Below are 21,303 nucleotides of genomic sequence, written 5' to 3'. Positions count from 1 at the left end.
ATTTCTCAAGTGGCGGATCTGCATGCGGAGTGGTAAATTCCTGTGCCTCTCTTATGCTTCAGGTGCTCAGAGTCTGCAATGTGGAGTATAGCATAGCGCAGAAACATAAAGGCCGAGATCTTGGGTACAGGCACTCAGAGGACGAGCTGTTTGGTACGGTGTACGTTTTGGCTTGTCTTTGGGTACAGTTGGTTGGAGTCTGTACTGTTTGGCATTAGGCATTGTACCACACGGCCTGTGATCTTTGGCTACGTGCACTAGGAGTTTAGCGTGTTTGGAATGAGTCAAACAACGTGACCTGTGATCTTTGACTATAGGTGTTCAGAGCCTAGTGTTTAAGGCATCCTGTAGATAAACATAAGGCCAGTGATTGGTGGCTAGAGGCCCTTGGAATCTAGGGTGTTGTGCATGGCATTTGTTAGAAACATGAAAGCCGGGATTGATGGCTAGAGGAGCCCAAAGCCTAGCGTGCTGGGCGGGGCATAAATCACAAACACCTGCTGGACACTAAAGAGATCAAGAATTTTCTACCAATAACGAAAGAGAAGATGAGACCGCTATTCTGCTGTGTCAATCCCGAGACAGAAAAGTGCAATTGTAAGGACAAGACAGTCACAAAACTAGGTAAACAGTAAACATTTTAATCGAAATTTGAACTGTTTTATTCAAATATAAATAGAAACATTTTGAGCATGTACCCCTGCATCTTGGAACATCAGTGCTCTTAATTATTCTGAGATCCATCATGATAGTTAACACAGTGTGCAACATCACAAATTAGTGGTGCACAATGAACAATTCTTAGCTTTCCAAAAAATTAAAAAAACAAATCATTCTAAAGTCTTGCATTTTATTAACATGCTCTCAAATATGTTCTGAAGGAGATGTAGAAGGTAATTGTGTCAATATATAACCTACAAACCATACTTACCAGATGGTTCCTAGATGGACCCCTGCAATCATCTACGACATTTACCTTAACCGCGACCCATATCAAAAATTGCAGGTTTGAAGGTAAAATGTTCTCAGAACAGGGGCCGATAAAGTGGCAAATAATTTGCGAAGATCTCCAAAATTCACAACAGTTTAGGCAGCAAAGTGATCGACCTCACAGGAAAGTAAATAAATGAATATTTTCCATCGTGCCCCATGATGTGTAAAAACCTCTCAGTTTCCATTTTCCATTCCTTACATGGTCAGCCACAAATCTCTTAGCACACCGAAGGAGGCTATAGGTGTTTCTGGCACTTTAAAAGCATCTTAAAACATGGTGCGCTATAGCGCGCTGAAGCCATCGAGGGTAAACTTACAACTAACTTTGCACTTCAAATAAATTGGGAAAAAATCTTCTGGTCCAAAAAAATCCAGAACAGAAAAATATTGAAACATTGCTGAATTTCTAGTGCATAAGCATCCCTTTGCTGAGAATTAAGCAAACTGTATTTATAGCAACCTAATACCAGAACGCGAATCACGCCTGGAAGACGTCCACCTTGTGTCTCTAGATGCAGAATCAGTTTGTGACCGAGATTTATGGCGTCTACTGCTTTGATGCCTGCTGTTTTTAGACACCTTGTCTTCAGACTGTGAATCTTCCTCGTCCGAATCGTACAGCTCAGACAGCAGCAGCAGGGCACTTTGATGCTCAGTAGTTTGGCCAGTAGAAGTTTGGGATCCGGGGCTTGGAGAGTTTGTTTTGTCTGTGTCAGTATGCACAGGGGATTTTGGACTAGAAACATCATTTGGTGCTTGCTTGGCCTTGCTAAACTCTGTTAACTTCATTTGGTAGAATTTATATGCTGGGTGGTCTTTATGATTTAAAAACCTGTGAGACAAACACAAAATGTATTTAGAAATGACAAATATTGAGATTAATTCAAGCATTCCACCCCTTACTTTTTGAGTATTCACAAGCGTGATAGAAATGTCCAGAGATAGGCCTCACAGCTCACTGTGCCATGGGGCTTAAAAGCTGCACCTTATGAGATACCTCCAGCAAAGCAGAAACTGGTCAGAGAGGCTTTTGTCTCCCTCTGCACGTTGAATAGCTTGGGGCTATAGGAGTATTAGGACCTCCTGAGTGCTCCCTTCGAAGCCATGGCAGGGTGGTGGAGGTGCCTGGGTGTTTAGTGTAGTGTGCAGAGCTGGAAGACAGGAGGTTGAAGAGAGAAAAGTAAGCAACAGGGCAAGGGGAGAGCACGAGAAAGAGAAAAAGTGGGAGGGAGAGAGATATACTGACCAAATGTTGGCAGAAGTAAAAAGAGGAGGAAAATTAAGAAATGAGCGACTGCTGAAAATTACCACTCTATACGTAAGAGTTTAGCTTAGTTTTATTTTATTTTATTTGCATAGTTATAACAATCATTGCAATGCGATAAATCAACAAGATCATTTGTACATATAATATTAAATAAAACACATTTACTCATTCATATTTATTTTTTAAACAATGGCAACTGAGAAGTAGTTAATTGTAACCAACCTGTTTTTGCTTTAGCCCAAATTTTGAGGGAGCAATGTTCTCAGTTCCAGTCCACTACTTCCCATCGCGCTTGGTGCCAGATTTAAACAAAGTACTTCTTTAGTGCAAAAAGTGCTTACGTTTTTTTTTAAAGCGCTAATCACAAATTTCAACTCGGCATTATTTATTTGTCGTAGATGGTTTTATCAGGACTGATGTAATAAATGAAAGCTGCCCCCTTCCAAAAGCCTGATCTGCGTATATAAAATGAAGATGTTCCTAAGAAACTGTCCTTGGTCAGGTTCATGTCCTTGGTACTGGTATTTTTTTCCCCACCAGTCTCAAGAACTTCACTAGACGGCAATTCAGCTTTGGGTCACCAGGTGCAAAACAGGCCAGCACTGCTGGTCTTCGAGTGCCTATACCTAAGAGGGTGACTAACATGCAGTGCTTTACAAAACTGGTCAGTAGTATTTTCGTCGACATTACACATAGAGCCACCTACAAAAAAAGCTATCCACACAGAGCCACACACATACACAGAGCCACACACACACACACACAGAGCCCCACACACAGACAGAGCCCCACACACACACACAGCCACACACACACACAGACAGAGCCACACACAGACAGAGCCACACACACACACAGACAGAGCCACACACACACAGACAGAGCCACACACACACAGACAGAGCCACACACACACAGACAGAGCCACACACACACACAGACAGAGCCACACACACAGACATGCTGCACACCACTCCTGATGCTGTGTCACACACGCCAACCTAGCTTATTCTGCAGGGATGCATGTATGCCCCAGTGCAACGGAGTCCTCGACCTAAAAAGGGGGCACACACACGAGAATTCATTATGCCAGCCAGTTTAATGAGGTTAGGTACCACCACACTCTGCAGAAAAATCACTGAGACGCGTTTCGGCTGTGAACATCCTTTATCAATCAGCGAGTCATCAGATTAAACACTGCTTTTAAAACCACCCTGATCATGAAAATAAAAACCGTACTAACATTGATTTCACCGAATGAAAATAATGAACAGGAGGTGTAAAAATGAATACACTTTGCAATCATGCGTATAAATATTTTGCCTTGCATGTATATTGTAATACTGATTTTGAGCCACAGTGACCTTTCAATGAAATACCGTTGCCTAACGTGTAGCGCAATTGCAATAAACTCAATCCTGCCAATACTACAGTCCAAATGATCTAGATATATACAAACGGAAGATTTGTCATTACAGTCTGTTCGTGTGGCGTGCTCCACCAAAATTTGAAAAGTATTAAACATATATTTGCGCTCTTTCAAATGAATGTTTCTGTTGCGTGAAACGCAAGTAGCAAGTTACACAAACACTTCTTAGTACCTATGCATTGAAGCGCTATGCAGGAATAACTGTGAGTAACATAATGTTGCCACATTGTTGCCAATAGGATGCGAAGTTCTCAGAGAACACCAAATGCTGATCACAGCACAGCAAAGGAACAAACAGTAATATGTGGCATATGGTCTAACAGGAAGGGAGCAATTGAAGTCTTATGCCGGGCATGGAGGCACAGTCACCAACAGTATTGAAGCTGTGAATCCTCACCGTCAATCAACAATGTAGCACGTTGCCCAGCACCAGGGAATCCTCGGCACTTTAGAGTGAGGCAGCCAGCTCATAGTGGGAGGCAAGAACTATGCGCTGAAAACCTCCAGGGTTTCCTCACACTCAGTGTGTATGTGTATATATGTATATATATATATATATATATATATATATATATATATATATATATTATCCACCAAATTGTTAATTTTAGCAAGTGCACACTTTGCACGGCCGGTGCAGGACAGCGGAGATGAACATCCCCACAATTATATTTTCCACCAAGAAAAGATTAATGTTCGCACTCGCTCAATCCATTAACTTGGGTTTATTTAACAAGAGACTGCAAGCAATCCCCTTCACCTACGCGTTTCGACCACAGGTCTTGGTCACAGTGTTACACTGTGACCACGACCTGCGGTCGAAACGCGTAGGTGAAGGGGATTGCTTGCAGTCTCTTGTTAAATAAACCCAAGTTAATGGATTGAGCGAGTGCGGACATTAATCTTTTCTTGGTTGAAAATATATATATATATATATATACACGCATGCACGCGCACACACACGCACTATAATCAATATCAATATCAAAATACAAAAGTGCAGAATCAGAGTGCAGAATCAGAGTGCAGAATCAGAGTGCAGATTCAGGGTTTTTTCCATCTCTCAAAACTGAACATGCTGGAATAAATTAATCCTTTCTTGCAACTTTACGTGGATGTGGTAATTTTATCGGAGCGGAGTGCATTTGCAGAACGTGTTTTTGCTGTGAAACTTGTTATTGACACAGGACAACCTCTGATCCTGTTCCTTGCACCGCTGTCCCGGCAATTTCAGAGGAGGTGTATATATATATATATATATCTATATATCTATATATCTATATCTCTATATATATCTATATCTCTATATATATCTATATATATATCTATATCTCTCTCTCTCTATATATATATATATATATATATATATATATTCATTCCAAATGCCCACAAGGTAGGATTGCACACAAACAGCCGCCTGGATTCAGCGGGTAAAGGACCTCCGTGTGCGCCAATAACTGCAGCTCCCCTGTCCTGGATGAAAGCCTGACACGTTTCTGAGCCGTGTTGCTCGTCTTCAGAGGCTCGACCTGGGAAAGCGTTTCTAGGGACACACCCACGATTTGTAGTTAAGTCAATTTCCTGCCCCCAGATGGGCATACTCAAATGCGCATAACGCCAAGATTTGTGGGTAATGTAGTCCGTGTCCCTAGTCCATTGGGTACAGTAATACATTCAAAGCCCATAGATGGGCCTCAGCGCACAGGCGGTCCATTAATCCCTTGCTTCTGTTGCACGTGACAAAAGCCTGTGCCCCCCACTATGGAGTGGTGCAACCCTAGCGGCTGGACTGCCGCGTCAAAATGAATGCTCCAAATGCCCACAAGGTAGGATTGCACACAAACAGCCGCCTGGATTCAGCGGGTAAAGGACCTCCGTGTGCGCCAATAACTGCAGTTCCCCTGTCCTGGATGAAAGCCTGACGCGTTTCTGAGCCTAGTCCATTTGTCACGTGCAACAGAAGCAAGGGATTAATGGACCGCCTGTGCGCTGAGGCCCATCTATGGGCTTTGAATGTATTACTGTACTTTAGGAGTCGTTTGTAGGAAGGTATAGGACCAGGTGTTTATGAGCTGAATCGAGGTTTCTACTGGTAGTGGAATGAGGGCCAGTTTTGTGTATACAACTGATTGTTTTCAGGGCTGTTTTTTTATTTTATTTTTTAAACAAAATGTATTTGTTTGAACGCACATGCAATGCATAGCTCCGACATCCGGAGTCTGCTGCAAACATTAGTGGAACAACAATAGCATCTTCAGACTTTTACAGAGAACACAACCCCCCCCCCCCCCCCCCCCCCCAAACCCCCCCTATCCCTCCAAAAAAGACATGCCAAGTCCACTGAAACACATCATGGGTATTGCCAAAGATCCATCTGTTAAATTGTCGGGAGGGTGGCCCTCTCAGGTGGAGGGTCCAGGTCCAGTCCACGGTAGTCGGCCCACCTCTTCCAGATCTTAACGTGCTTACGGGGGCACCCCCTGGCCATGAATATAGGTTACTCTAGTCCCATGCAAAAGTCCATGCCATTCCTCCAGGCGGCCAACGGCGGGGCTTGGGGCGCCTTCCAAGCTTTGGCAATGTCTCGTTTGGCCAATGTATGGCCTAGTAGTAACAGATGACGCTTATACCTATTGCCCCCGACCCCCTCCATAACATTTAACAAAGCCAATTTTGGATCACGGGGAAGCTCCCAGGCCAACACCTCAGATAAGCACCTAAAAACCCCATTCCAAAATCTATGTAGCGCTGAGCACACCCAGATAGTGTGTAGAAGTTTACCCTCCTCTGATCCCCACCGGAGACAGTCGGGGCGATCATACCCGCCCTCCATAAGCGCTCTCGGGTGAAGTAGGTGCGATGTAGGTACTTAAATTGTATCAGTCGCAGGCGCGTGGAGATTGCTGCCCCCCTCGGACTCGCCAGGGCTTCTGTCCAATCCTCTTCCTCCAAGTCCCCCACATCCCTCTCCCACGCGGACTTAAGTCTGTGCAAGTCGGAGGAACAATGGTAGACCAATGTCTGATATATACGTGAGATTTTCTTATCCGGCAATTCCCCCATGAACAATTTGGCCTCTAGCGGACTAAATTCGGGAAGATCCTCTAGGTCATTCAAGAATGGCGCCAGTGCATGTCGAAACTGAAGGTATTTAAAAAACTGGAAGCGGGGCATCCCAAATTAGTCTTGTAAGTCCTGAAAGGACTTAAGGGAGCAGCCAACATCACGTCACCTAGGGAGGAGATTCCTTGAGTAAGCATGTTCAAAAACTCCATTCTGCGCAGTGTTTGCCTCCAGACGTTGAATACTACCTGTGTGGCAGAGGGAAGGCACCTCTGAAGCGATGCAGAGTACAGCAGCGTATATACGGACGCCAAGCCCATAAAATACCGCTCGACCGCGTAGGCCGGGTCGCCCCTATCGCCGTACCACCATTCGTTTAAGACCAACAGGTGTGCTGCTTGGTAATAAGAGAGCACATCTGATGTGGCCAGCCCCCCCGTATAGGAAGTTAAAGAGCATGTCCACTACGCCACGCGCGTGATTCCCCTCCCTCCCACAGAAACCCACCCAACGCCGAGTTGATTTGTTGGAACCAGCGGGGCGGAATCCGATGCGGATGATTTTGTAGTTGATACACTAGGCGAGGGAGCGCCACCATCTTAAAGATGGCTGACTGGATGGTTAATAGCATATGGGACCACACCTTCATGTCCTCGCACATGCGATCCCATACCGGGGTGAGGTTGTGATCCCGGGAGGCAGCCGCCTCCTCCGACAGATACACCCCAAATATTTCACCCCTCCTGACGCCAACTGAAGGCCCGACGCCCATGCTCCCACCCGACGCTGTCCGCCGAGTAGCCACAACGTTGACTTACCCGGATTCATATAAAGGCCAGAGGATTCGCCAAAAATCTGTAAAATACGCAACAGCCGCGGCCGATCCAGATCAGTGAGGAAAAACAAAACGTCGTCCGCGTATAACGCTTTTTTATCCGTAAGACCCGAGGACCACCAAAAGCCTTTGAGTTGGGCATCTATGCGCACCCACGCAGCCAGGGGCTCCATAGCGAGCGAGAATAGGTGGGGGAGAGGGGACAGCCTTGACGCTTCCCCCGCTGAACCGAAAATGATCTAGAGACCGCGTCCCCAACTCGTACCGATGCCGTAAGGTCAGTGTACAGCAGCTGTATATAAGCCAGGAAGCGCGGGCCCAAATTGAGGCGTCGCAATAGGGCAAACAAATATGTCCAGCTCAGGGAATCAAAAGCTAGGTCCATGTCCTCTAAAAACAGCGCTGCCTGTTCCCTCAAGCTCCTCCAGGCCGATATTGCAATGTGGGCACGCCGAATATTGTGTTGAGTCGCCCTCTGAGGCATAAAGCCCGCCTGGTCCGGGTGGACCAGATCCGTAATGTGGGACTTGAGCCTTAGCCAGGACCTTGGCCTCAGTATTGAGCAGCGAGATCAGGCGGTAGGACGCGTGACTCCCCGGGGGTCTACCCGTCTTCAGAAAGATCACCACCTCCGCGTGTCGCCAATCCGGAGGAGCACACCGCAGTCGCACGCCTCCTCCACGACCGTACCGGGATGCGGACCAAGCTGCACATAGAACCGCCGGAAATATTTGCACGGGAAGCCGTTGGGGCCCGGTGCCTTACCGGGATTCAGCTCACCCAGGGCCGTGACCAATTCGTTGTCAGGACTGGTTTGTTTTGGTAAAGTTTTCGCAAATACAGGCACATGTTGGTTATGGGTGGTAGAGAGTTCCTTGAAATTAATCCTCTTGTCAGCTGCCAGGAGGATCGGGGGCAGGAGGGGTCTCGGTGCATGGGTCCCAGTTGGAATTATATATACGTAATGCTTAGTTGGTCCCTTAGGTAGGAAGTCCGTTTTAGTTCCATTCATGCTGCTGCACTTGACTTCTTTCAGATGCATTTGATGCGGTTGATTTGCCTGGAGTGTTGTCCAGCTATCAGTGGATTTGCAGATGGCCTGCATACATTTGAGTGCTCATGTGTTTGACTAGCAGCGGTGCCAAACGCCATACATGGAAATTGAAATAAAGTCTTGAGACGGATGGTTATTGGGGTATGCCATGAGCTGTGCTGAAAATTTGGGAGCTCCTAGCCTTATGTTTGTTGACTGTTAGTGGAGATTGATTGTATCCATAAGAGATCGCTCCCAGTTTACCTGTACATTGCTCCAACCTTTCCAGTACAAAGGCGTGATTGAGGGTGTCAAAATCTGGAAGGTTCGGAGACGGGCTCTATCCTAATGTCCACAAAGACTGGCATATGTCACCCTTGCAGATCTGAATCCTGGCCAGAGGTCATGAATAAGATGCTTGACTCCAGCTCAGTCTTGTACCTGCATGGGGATGATTGCTAGTTGTTTATAACTGAGTCATAGGGCTTTATATTTTTTATTTAAAAAACGGAGGTACTCTGTGTTGTGATGTGCATTTAAAGGGGTTTTAGGGATTCATGGTAAATACAATATATGTGCATTTGAATTTCTTTGTTTCGTATTTTTATTTTTTTTAGTTTTATAAAGCGCGAACCATTCCTGAAGATATCGGGTATCAGAGCGATTTACATGAGCACCAGTTTCGTTACAGATGGACACATTCATTTTTGTTAGGCACAGGGAGATTAAATGATTTGCACAGTATCACAGGATATTGAGTCGTTGCTGAGACTCGAACCCGGTTCCCCAGCTGCGGGGTTGGCTGCTCTAGCCGTAAGGCTACATCCTTTCCATTATAACGTAGATTTCCTGTGTAGGCTTTTGTTGATTTTCAAAGGGTCTTTAGATAGCCTCGTCTATGATTTACACCAGTGATGATTTCAGCAATGTATTTTTAATACCACCAGATCATGGTTGAACCACCTCTTGATCACTGTGGTACTTTGTCTGTTTCTCTCCTTCTTGTTTGGCACCAGCTTTTCAAGAGCAATGGCAATGTTATGGTAACTGCTCCCAATTACCAAACTTGAATAGTTTTTCTGAGTTGTTTGGTGTTGTTGTTTCTCCATCGCTTTGTAAGGTATTGAGGTTGCTCACATGCCTGCTGGCTTTGGATGTTTAGTTCGTTCTTATGTGCGGGCCTGCCTGATAGGTTCAAGAGGAGTATAGAGAAGAATGCTTGGTTCAACCATTTTTGTGGGTGGGTCTGAAGGTTGGTATGTTTAGAGCTGTGTGTGAAAATTAGATCAAGTGCTTGTCCCATTTTTTGTGTGAGGCAGTTAACAACTTGAATTAGTAAAAATGCAGTCTTCTTTTTAGTTCAGCCTCGTAGAGGTCTGTTGTTTTGATCGTTAACCAAATATTGGCGTTATCGCTCGGCAGAATTTTAGATGCTAAAGTTTGCATGTGCACGGTCAGTCAAGCCTTTTGCCCAGGAATTTGGCAATATTTTCTTGCAGTCGGTATATCACTGCGGGAATGAAGGTGCTATTTAAATGCATTGTGTGTCTTGCTACCAAACCTTTGAATGTTGGATAGGATTGGGTGAGGGTTCCTTTAGTGAGGCAGAGTATATACTGGGATCCCACCTCTTCGTTTCCAGTTAAATGTTGGTCTTCATTTTGAATCCTGGGTAGATGAGATTTGAAAGGCTTACGGGTGATGCATTATAAAACCATGTCTTGGTGTGTTAAGTAACTGACAAGTTTCTAAATGGATGTCTGTAACTACATTTTGGTGGTCTGAGTGGAAAAAAAGGAAGTCTGTTCCTTTGATGAGTTTCGCACTCTAATCAGTGATGGGTATCTCCTGGAATTTTTAAACAGTTTATCGGAGTGCTTTTTTGTGTTTTTTTTCACTTTTTAGGTCGAGGTACTATCCGGTTCTGCCTTCGGCAGAACCGGAAGTAGAGAGATCTTATGTTTCTTAGAAGGTCTCTTTATCCCGCCTCTAATTTTGGCTCTATCCCATTGGCTGGCTTCCTAAACGGAGGCCAGCCATTGGAGGAGAGAGACGTCCCTCCGAATAGGCTCCGTCTTTTTCGGATTTGGGGGCGTCATTTTTGCTGTTCTTTAGCTCGTGACGTAGTCCGTCACTCAGGACAGCAAAACCACGCCCCCAAATCCGAAAAATATCGAAAGCTTGAGTCCGCCATTTTTCCCGCCATCTAGCCCCCTGTGAGGTCGCCTCTTCAGTCACCTTGTTTGCGTGTCCCCTGGGGGAGGGGAGGGGGGGCGCAATAAACAGGCTATGGCTGGTGCAGTACTCAAAGCGCCCTCTTCCGTCAGGATTTACTGGGACATTCCCGGTTTATAAGTTCTGTTCTGGTAAAGATAGCACAAGGGCCAGTTTTCAGAGAGGGTAGACTGAACGCAGAAGAAAATCGTTCATGTGCTCCAGTGTAGGATTAATAAGCAGCCCTTATCATAAATTGTCAGAAAGCAGTTTAATGAACTCATGACAATATGTGCAAACGCGTCCTTAATACCGCACGGCGGACAGTTGTCCGGTCAGGGTTTTGAATTTGCAACTTGCATGACGTCTGCTGCTAACAGTATCCTAATCCATAGTGAGCTGCAGAACTCGGACTGGAGCAGCTCGAGCCCTCGGGGTACACACGGATCCCTGGAGTGGAGAGACGCGCTCTCGCTCCCTCGCCCCACCCGCCTACTCCCCTTGTTGTGTCTAGAGATGCAGAGCTCGCGAAAGCCCTTGGCCGCCGAGGCTGCCCTTGCCGGCCCTGCCACTTAGGATTAAGTCTGGTGTGGCAACATCTGCTGCTTACGGCAGCCGCACAGGGCTGCGAGGGGAGCGGCAGCGACGCGGGCTGCGGGAGTCTCGCGGAACATGAAGTCAAGAGGCCACTCAATGTTATCTCCTGGTGATACTCGAAGTAGGGCCCTGCGGACGGTGAGTGTGTACAGTAGCGATATCTGCATAAGTGCTTGTGTAGGTTTTTGTCCATTGGTGTATCATTTCTGTGGGTGTCTGTGTTTGCCTGCTGTATTTCTTAAAGCCTTTGTGTTTTCATTTTGATACTTTAATGTTAGTATGTGTTGGAGCCGTTTGTTGTTTATCTGTCTTTAGGTCTCTGCTACAGAGAGTTTTGGCTCGAGCTGACTGTAGGCATACCTATTATTGCCAACGCAAAATATATACTTAGAGTGGACCTTGGGCCTGTCTGAGTTGTTGCTTTTGATCCATGGTTTTCCTCTCTATACATGTGTGTGCCTGGGCCAGGAGCATTCGGGTCTTCCAGTGTTGTGATTGGATGACGTGTATCTTTTCACTGTGTACTTAAAGGACTCTTTTTAGGTATCGCCGTCCAGACAGCGCACCTACCTGGTTGCAAAAGACCTATTGTGTTCTTTCCTTGGTTGGCTTTATTGTCACTCTCAGTTGCTCGCTTCTTCCTTGATCATGGCTTGCATTCTCATTCTTCTGCTTCTACCTCCCCATGACCACAGTCTCTTCCTCATCCTCTTGATTTGATTTCTTGTATCCTTCCACTGCTCACAGTAGGACATCTACTTTTTTTCTTTTTCTTTCAGTGCTCCATGGGTGTCCATGTGCTTTCTAGCTCCCTCGGTTGTGAGCTGCTTTCCTCATCCAAACAACCCCCCCCCTTCCACCCTCGGCGCTTGCGCTCTGTGTTGCTCTCTCCCTCTTGTGCAGGTCTTTCTTATGTGGCTCTTTCCATACACCTGCATTCCATATTGCTCTCTCCCTCGTGTGCTGCTCTCTATCTGCTTCTTCCCCACCACACTTCATATTGCTCTCTCCCTTGTGTGCTGCTCTCTATCTGCTTCACCGCCAACACCACACTTCATGTTTCTCCCTCCCTTGTGTGTGGCTCTCTATCTGCTTCTCCGCCCCACCACACTTCATGTTGGTCTCTCCCTCGTGTGCTGCTCTCTATGTGCTTCACCACCACACTTCGTGTTGCTCACTCCCTCGTGTGCTCATGGTCGGCTTTAGCACTGGCGGTGCTGGGTGCGACAATCATTTTTGGCACCTCCACACCATATGACCACCTCCTCGGACTCTCTCACTACTAATGGGTAAAAGTGCCCCTCGTCTCTCCAATCATAAGTTATTGCTAAAAGCAGCACCCCCCCTTGAGGTAAGCGCCAAGTGCAGCTACACCAGTTGCACTGCCCTAAAGCCAACCTTGCGTGTGTGTGCTGCTTTCAACCTGCTTCGCCACCACCACCACACTTTGTGTTGCTCTCTCCCTCGTTTGCTGCTCTCTATCTGCTTCTCCACCACCACCCCACTTCATGTTGCTCTCTCTCGTGAGCTGCTCTCTAACTGCTTCTCCACCACCACCACACTTTGTGTTGCTCTCTCCCTCGTGTGCTGCTCTCGATCTGCTTCTCCACCACCACCACCACACTTCGTGTTGCCGCTTCCCCTTCCAACAATGCCCTCTGCACACAGACGGTCTCTGCCACTTGAGTCTAGTCTTGAGCTCCGAGACACTTACTATACGTAGATCTAAGATGGGACAAAGGCAAGGGGGCAGTAGGGGCAGTGGCACCAGGGCTGGAGGGGCCCACTCTACACCAGTTATAGTGGTTTGTGGGGATGGGGGTGCATTCCCCTTGCATCCCGGTCTCGCCTCTGGACAGAGTTTGGCCTGTCTCCCTTGCTTTGACTCTGCGACCTACGGGTTACCGACACCAGTCTGGGCGAGAGTTGGAGCCGGTAACACAAGTAATTTCCCAGTTCCCTGATGTTCCATTCATGCAGCTTCTTTCAGCGAAGAGAAACGTTGCTCTCTTTTCAAATATTCCAGGAGAGTTGGAGCCGGTAACACAAGCCCCCACACTTTGTAATTTCCCAGTTCCCTTCGTAGTTTTCAATCTGTCACGGACTTTCCAGGACATCGGGTGCTACCAACATAATTAATATTTCAAAAACAAACAGTCTGCAGCTGGTGCACTCGGTTGTAGCGGGTGCCAGTGTCGAGGTCAGACCATGCCTCGTAGTTAATTTTCCAAACAAGCAAAAAAAACACTGCACTCCAGAAAACGATAAATGTTTAAGAAGCTTGTTTATTCAAGCATAAATTCCGCCACCATCCACCACCCACCAACACTTCGAACAAGAAATTTTCTTTATCACGGTTTCATGAGTCTGTTCTTTGTTTCACCCTCAAATAGTGTTTATCATTGCAACCAGTGAAGTGCATTCTGGAATTTGTATTTCCTAATAGAGTCACAGTTCAGTTCTTATTTGGTTCAAATTCTCTGTATTATTGGCACTTCAAAACGCTTGTCCTTGATTGGATTCTCGCGTTTGTTTTAGTTAGGGGCGTTCGTTAGGAGCACAATAGTGACTGCATTATTAAGATGTTTCAAAGTATTCCTGCAGATCTTTATTACTCGCGCTAGTCACACTGATTAATGCTTTTCTATCAAGTGATTTGTCTAGTAGTCACGCAACTAATTTATTGGAAGCGCTTATTCAGGTCTAGTATCATGCAGTGTGATTTGTATTTAAAAAGTAACAGTTGTGCTCGCATTGTCTCTTTATTCATTACGCGATATTGACAAACAACAGTTTTGAATTTTGATTTTGATATTGATTATAGTGCGTGTGTGCGCGTGCATGCGTGTGTGTGTGTATATATATATATATTCACTGAAAAAACTATAGGTTTCACACCAGTTATAGTTAGGAATTAGCATTTAAAAAACCTATTAAATTCACTGACAAAACCAGTTATAGTTAGCTGGAAATTTTACTGACATAAAACCATTGAAATTCCCACGTTCTAGTTAGTTGGACTCACTATAACTTGCGCGCCTGCAATGCTCTGCTGATGACGTCACATATTACATCACTCATGACATGGTCAGTGACATCACTCATGACATCACTGATGACACCATCCTTGTGACAGAGTGACAGACCTAATTTCAGTGTAATGTAACGCTTGAAACACACATTCAAAAATAGAAACAAACATTTTCAAAAAAATGGAGATACCCAAACCAGTAACAACAACCAATTCAGTAATTCCACCATCTATATACACATCCACTCATTCACCAACAGTTCTATATAGTCACTCATATATATATACTCACTCATCATATGTAGTGATACACCTATACATCCTGTTACACATCAGCAGTCATCCAAAAGTTACTCACACACATACTCACACATGCAAATAAACTATTGAACATCCATTTATTTGCATATACATTTATACACACACTACCACCTTACTTCTAAGGAAACTTACACATACTTACTCTCTTAAACAATCACTTATAGAAACACATACTTATTTAAACAGGAACTCCTACAATCTCTCACTATATATACTATACTCACTTATATACATCAATACTCACATATACTAGATTAAAACATATGTCGTTACTAATGAAGACACTAGTGAGACAGTCATTCACTCACTAACACACACATATACACACTCGTCCACCCATACAGTCCTGCACATATGCTGTCTTCAAAACACATACAAACAGTGAGTCAGTCACCAACCCCTGCAGCCACTTATACACAAAGAGAAACACTGATACAAACATTTAAATATTTAAACAATACTCGCTAATATATGTATTCACTAAGATACACTTAATAAGCCAGTTAACCAACCAATTTTTTTAAAAAAAAACATCCATTTACACACTTATTTAAACATTTATTCTTCCATCGACCTTTACAAATACATATATAAAACACATTTATTTTTCAGAAAGACACACATTCACTGGATGGTGTCATCAGTGATGTCATGAGTGATGTCACTGACCATGTCATGAGTGATGTAATATGTGACGTCATCAGCAGTGCATTGCAGGCGCGCAAGTTATAGTGAGTCCAACTAACTATAACGTGGGAATTTCAATGGTTTTATGTCAGTAAAATTTCCAGCTAACTATAACTGGTTTTGTCAGTGAATTTAATAGGTTTCTTAAATGCTAATTCCTAACTATAACTGGTGTGAAACCTATGGTTTTTTCAGTGAATTTCAAAGGTTTTTTAAATGCTAATTCCTAACTATAACTGGTGTGAAACCTATGTTTTTTTCAGTGAATTTCAAAGGTTTTTTTAATGCTAATTCCTAACTATATAAGACCTGAAAGCCCACCAGGAATCTCCAGTATGGGCCAGGGGACTGCATTGCAGAGAGGTGTAATGAAGCCACAACCCTTTTTACACCTCTCTGCAACGCAGCCCCCGTGCATGTTTGAAGAGGGGGAACTAATTCCCCTTGCATACTGGGGGCACCTGGGGGCCAATTAGCCCACCTGGAACCTCCAGTATGCGCCTGGGCTGCATTGCAGAGGTGTAATGAGACTATGCCCCTTGTTACACCTCTCTGCAACGCAGCCCACTGCCGCGTTTGCAGAGGGGGAACTAATTCCCCTTGCATACTGGGGGTCCCTGGGGTCAACTAGTCCACCAGGAGCCTCCAGTATGCGCGAGGGAGCTGCATTGCAGAGAAGTGTAATGAGGCCACACCCTTGTTACACCTCTCTGCAATGCAGGCCACTGGCGCGTTTGCAGAGGGGGGACTAATTCCCCTTGCATACTGGGGGTCTCTGGATCATATCTGCCCAAACACCGATATTCCGAACGATTGTAAATGACTTTTCTTGAGAAACATTTGGATTTGGATTATCATGTCCTATACTTTGGAATTTTTGAAAGACTGACTTTGAGGATGCTATAAATTACTCAAGTCTGCCCGAATTGTGTGGGTAAAATGGATACCTAGTCACTTTTAATAAGAATATACTTATGTCTCGTCTAACATTTGGAAGAAATATCTAGTTATATGACAACGGGATACCGACATAACTTGAAGGAAATAAGAACGCCCTGAAGAAGTTCTGTTGTACAGAACGAAACCTTTCGGCTGGCTGTGGTACATAAACTTAAGGAAAATAAAAGCATTTGAATATACACCAAGATTCAGCGCTTCAATAAGGACTCTAAGTGATATGATTTGATTGGACTCATTGTGAAAGTGGTGCTGTGCCAAACTTTGGAATATTCTCCACTACTCTCTACTACTTACTCTCTCCTACTCCACTACTCTCAAATACTCACTCTCTACTACTCATTCTCTACTACTCTACAACTCTCTACTACTCTCTCTCTACTACTCACTCCCTACTACTCGCTACTCACTACTCCCTACTACACACTCTCTACTACTCTCTACTACTCACTCTCTACTACTCACTCTCTACTACTAACTCTTTACTACTCACTACTACTCTCTACTACTCACTCTCTACTTCTCACTCTCTACTACTCTCTACTACTCACTCTCTACTGCTCTCTACTACTCACTCTACTACTTACTCTCTACTACTCTCTACTACTCACTCTCTACTACTCTCTACTACTCACTCTACTATTCACTCTACTACTCTCTACTACTCACTCTGCTACTCTCTCTACTGCTCTCTACTACTCTCTACTACTCACTCTCTATTACTCACTCTCTACTCTCTACCTCTCTACCTCTCTTCTCTCTCTACTAATCTCTACCTCTCTACCGCTACCTCTCTACCGCTACACCTCTACCTCTCTACACGCACACATATACACATATATGCATATATATATATGCATATGCATTTATATATATGTATGTGTATGTATAAAAAAAACAACAAAACATTTTTTTTTTAAACAGCTACTTTTAAAACTGTCATTCTTTTTCCCCATGGTGCGCTCCCTGGTACGCTCCCCGGTGCGCGTACCGGGCACTCCCCCCGCGAAAATAAAAAAAAAATTTTTTTTTTGCCCCGCGGGGCCCTTTTATGGCCCCCACATCAAACCTAGGGGGTCAAGGGGGGGTCTACTCTGCCCCCTTATGGTCATTTCCCTCTTTGTTTTGGCCACCTCTCGTGTCTCGATCCTACTGAGACACAAGATGGCAGCCGCTCCGGACTGTTTAGAATGTTTACAGACACCCCAGAGCCAATCAGCTTTCTGCGCGCAAGTCGCGGGCGCGCCCGGTGCGCGTACCGGAGCGCGGCTATAGATATATATATTCTTTTGAACCTTAATTACTCAAAATCCACTGGAGCACATATCTTGAGACATAGCAAAGGCACATCGGGCTACCAGTCCCTACAATTTTGCCAAGTTTGGTGGAAATCCATTCAGTCGTTCGGGCTAAAAGGGAAATCGACCGCCCTATGGAAATTAACGTGGGGAAAACGCGTTTTGGGACCCCCCTTTTATCTCGGCCCCCGCTTGACGAATCCCCCCCAAACTTTCAGGGAAGGACCGGAACGCCGCGAGGCCATTTTGAGAAAATTTTCAGGCAGATTCGTCAACCGGCGCCAAAGTTATTCCAAATAGAATTTTGAGATTTAACATTGAAATAAATCCTAACTATAACTACCTACTGGCGACCGCCAGTAGGATGGATGGATATATATATATATATATATACTCAACGGCAATGGGTTTTGTATCGACAGGGACTGCTTGCGCTCTACTAAGTTACTGACTACTTGTCAAGTTAGAGGTAGTGTTAAACAGTGGTGCCACAGGAAAAGGGAAACCCTCTGAACCCTTTATACGGTGTCCTAACAACACCTGGACTACATACAACGCAATTTCCTATGCACACAAAAATCAATTTAGGTACAAATTGTATTTTGAACAGACATCAATAAATTTCGTCCTAGAAAATAATTTTTTCCGCTTCTTTTGTTTGAGCAATATTCTGCTGTTTTATTGCCCAAAAACCTTTTCGCCAGCCGACACGTGTTTCGTCAGAGTACAGATTGCTCTGACTCTTCAGGGCTGGAAATAAAACAGAAATATATACAGTTTTTGTGAATCCTGTCACTTTACAGAGTGACTTAACATACACATGGCAACACTTGGAGAAGAGATTCTCCTTATATATCTGCACACACAATTGTGCTGTATTTGCATAGAATTAATAAACGAGTAGAGGTTTGTGAAGGGATAACGTATATTAGTTATCTCCTATTGACAAGAACCTCATTTCGTCATATTGTTCCGTCTTATAGGATTAACCTGGATATACTCTATGCCTCTAATAGTGACATGCACATGCTTGGAAAAGTGAAAGAAAAGTGACTGCGCAACAACGCCACGCTGTTCAATCAAAATTTCAATAAAAAATAGGAGTTCCAATGAGTATATACATTGACATTAGAAACGATACATTTCAGAGAACACTCTAAACAGTTTTCTTGGTAAAATAAACTTGAATTGTTTATAGGTGAAATTCATCAACAGTGTGCTCGGTGAGGGTGCAATTCCCCAGATGAATGTGCAAATTTGTTGCAATTTCCATAAGCCGCTGTAAAGAGAAAGACCCTCCACCTATAAGATAATACGTGACTAGTGCGCATATTCCTTCCTGAATCCATGCCAACACATACCTTTCTTGCAATGATGGCGAATATTGTAATCCCTATTGATAGGAGATATGTGGGATTGGTTATTAGAATGCGGAAAAAGACAACGAGTTGGAATAGAGACAACAGTCTTTATAAGTTAGTTTGAAATTCGCTGCCACACTCACCACTTAACCGGTGATAATTCCAACCCGGTAAGGGTATCATGTATGTTCAACGGTTGTAATTAATCCTCCCACGATTCTTCGGTAGCTTTAATTGGGACGCAGTCACAATATCTGAATGCCCATAGAATATACGAGGAAGGAAGAGTAGAAATACACAAAGTAAATGCGCTGAATATTCCTACACATGGCGCCTTAAGAGGCGATAAATGAATTCAGAATTAGCATTGTGGCACTTACATAGATAGGATTGTCATACAATGGGCGGGTCACTTTGGACAATAAGTTCACCATGCGTCCTTTTTACTAAAGGCTGAATGTTAGATGGACTTGGGGGTACAGTCCTAAAAAGGCACAGCAATTGACGTTAATGGATACATCGATTAAATTACGCTTGTCCGGTACCATGACTGTAACTTTACAATTGGCACAGTTGCATGATGCACCAATGGTACTGCATAGGAGCATATCTTTTACAACCCATTTAGGTTTTATGGCTAAGTGGTCTTCCATGTGTAGGAATATTCAGCGCATTTACTTTGTGTATTTCTACTCTTCCTTCCTCGTATATTCTATGGGCATTCAGATATTGTGACTGCGTCCCAATTAAAGCTACCGAAGAATCGTGGGAGGATTAATTACAACCGTTGAACATACATGATACCCTTACCGGGTTGGAATTATCACCGGTTAAGTGGGGAGTGTGGCAGCGAATTTCAAACTAACTTATAAAGACTGTTGTCTCTATTCCAACTCGTTGTCTTTTTCCGCATTCTAATAACCAATCCCACATATCTCCTATCAATAGGGATTACAATATTCGCCATCATTGCAAGAAAGGTATGTGTTGGCATGGATTCAGGAAGGAATATGCGCACTAGTCACGTATTATCTTATAGGTGGAGGGTCTTTCTCTTTACTGCGGCTTATGGAAATTGCAACAAATTTGCACATTCATCTGGGGAATTGCACCCTCACCGAGCACACTGTTGATGAATTTCACCTATAAACAATTCAAGTTTATTTTACCAAGAAAACTGTTTAGAGTGTTCTCTGAAATGTATCGTTTCTAATGTCAATGTATATACTCATTGGAACTCCTATTTTTTATTGAAATTTTGATTGAACAGCGTGGCGTTGTTTCGCAGTCACTTTTCTTTCACTTTTCCAAGCATGTGCATGTCACTATTAGAGGCATAGAGTATATCCAGGTTAATCCTATAAGACGGAACAATATGACGAAATGAGGTTCTTGTCTATAGGAGATAACTAAGATACGTTATCCCTTCACAAACCTCTACTCGTTTATTAATTCTATGCAAATACAGCCACAATTGTGTGTGCAGATATATAAGGAGAATCTCTTCTCCAAGTGTTGCCATGTGTATGTTAAGTCACTCTGTAAAGTGACAGGATTCACAAAAACTGTATATATTTCTGTTTTATTTCCAGCCCTGAAGAGTCAGAGCAATCTGTACTCTGACGAAACACGTGTCGGCTGGCGAAAAGGTTTTTGGGCAATAAAACAGCAGAATATTGCTCAAACAAAAAAAGCGGAAAAAATTATTTTCTAGGACGAAATTTATTGATGTCTGTTCAAAATACAATTTGTACCTAAATTGATTTTTGTGTGCATAGGAAATTGCGTTGTATATATATATATATATATATATATATATATATGCTCCAAATGCCCACAAGGTAGGATTGCACACAAACAGCCGCCTGGATTCAGCGGGTAAAGGACCTCCGTGTGCGCCAATAACTGCAGCTCCCCTGTCCTGGATGAAAGCCTGACGCAAGCCGTGTTGCTCGTCTTCAGAGGCTCGACCTGGGAAAGCGTTTCTAGGGACACACCCACGATTTGTAGTTAAGTCAATTTCCTGCCCCCAGATGGGCATCCTCAAATGTGCATAACGCCAAGATTTGTGGGTAATGTAGTCTGTGTCCCTAGTCCATTGGGTACAGTAATACATTCAAAGCCCATAGATGGGCCTACATCGCACCTACTTCACCCGAGAGCGCTTATGGAGGGCGGGTATGATTGCCCCGACTGTCTCCGGTGGGGATCAGAGGA

At 44.2% G+C, this 21,303-nt stretch overlaps 1 protein-coding gene across 4 annotated transcripts in view; it reads right to left on the bottom strand.

The window, feature by feature from the left end:
* Window positions 1-621: 621 nt before the first annotated feature.
* LOC147673148 (SURP and G-patch domain-containing protein 2-like) overlaps window positions 622-21,303 on the bottom strand; it is a 129,919-nt gene continuing 109,237 nt past the window's right edge. For all 4 annotated transcript variants that reach the window (XM_086946905.1, XM_086946907.1, XM_086946904.1 and 1 more), the window contains one exon: window positions 622-1,825. In XM_086946905.1, coding sequence (XP_086803031.1) covers window positions 1,444-1,825 — 382 coding nt within the window. In that variant the 3' untranslated portion in view covers window positions 622-1,443. The remainder of the gene's footprint in view (window positions 1,826-21,303) is intronic.

This window comes from Lissotriton vulgaris, chromosome 12 (assembly GCF_964263255.1).
Source record: "Lissotriton vulgaris chromosome 12, aLisVul1.2, whole genome shotgun sequence".
In the NCBI taxonomy this organism is placed as follows: domain Eukaryota; kingdom Metazoa; phylum Chordata; class Amphibia; order Caudata; family Salamandridae; genus Lissotriton; species Lissotriton vulgaris.
The sequence above is the reverse complement of the archived record's forward strand: the minus strand, read 5'-3'. Positions and strand labels throughout refer to the sequence as shown.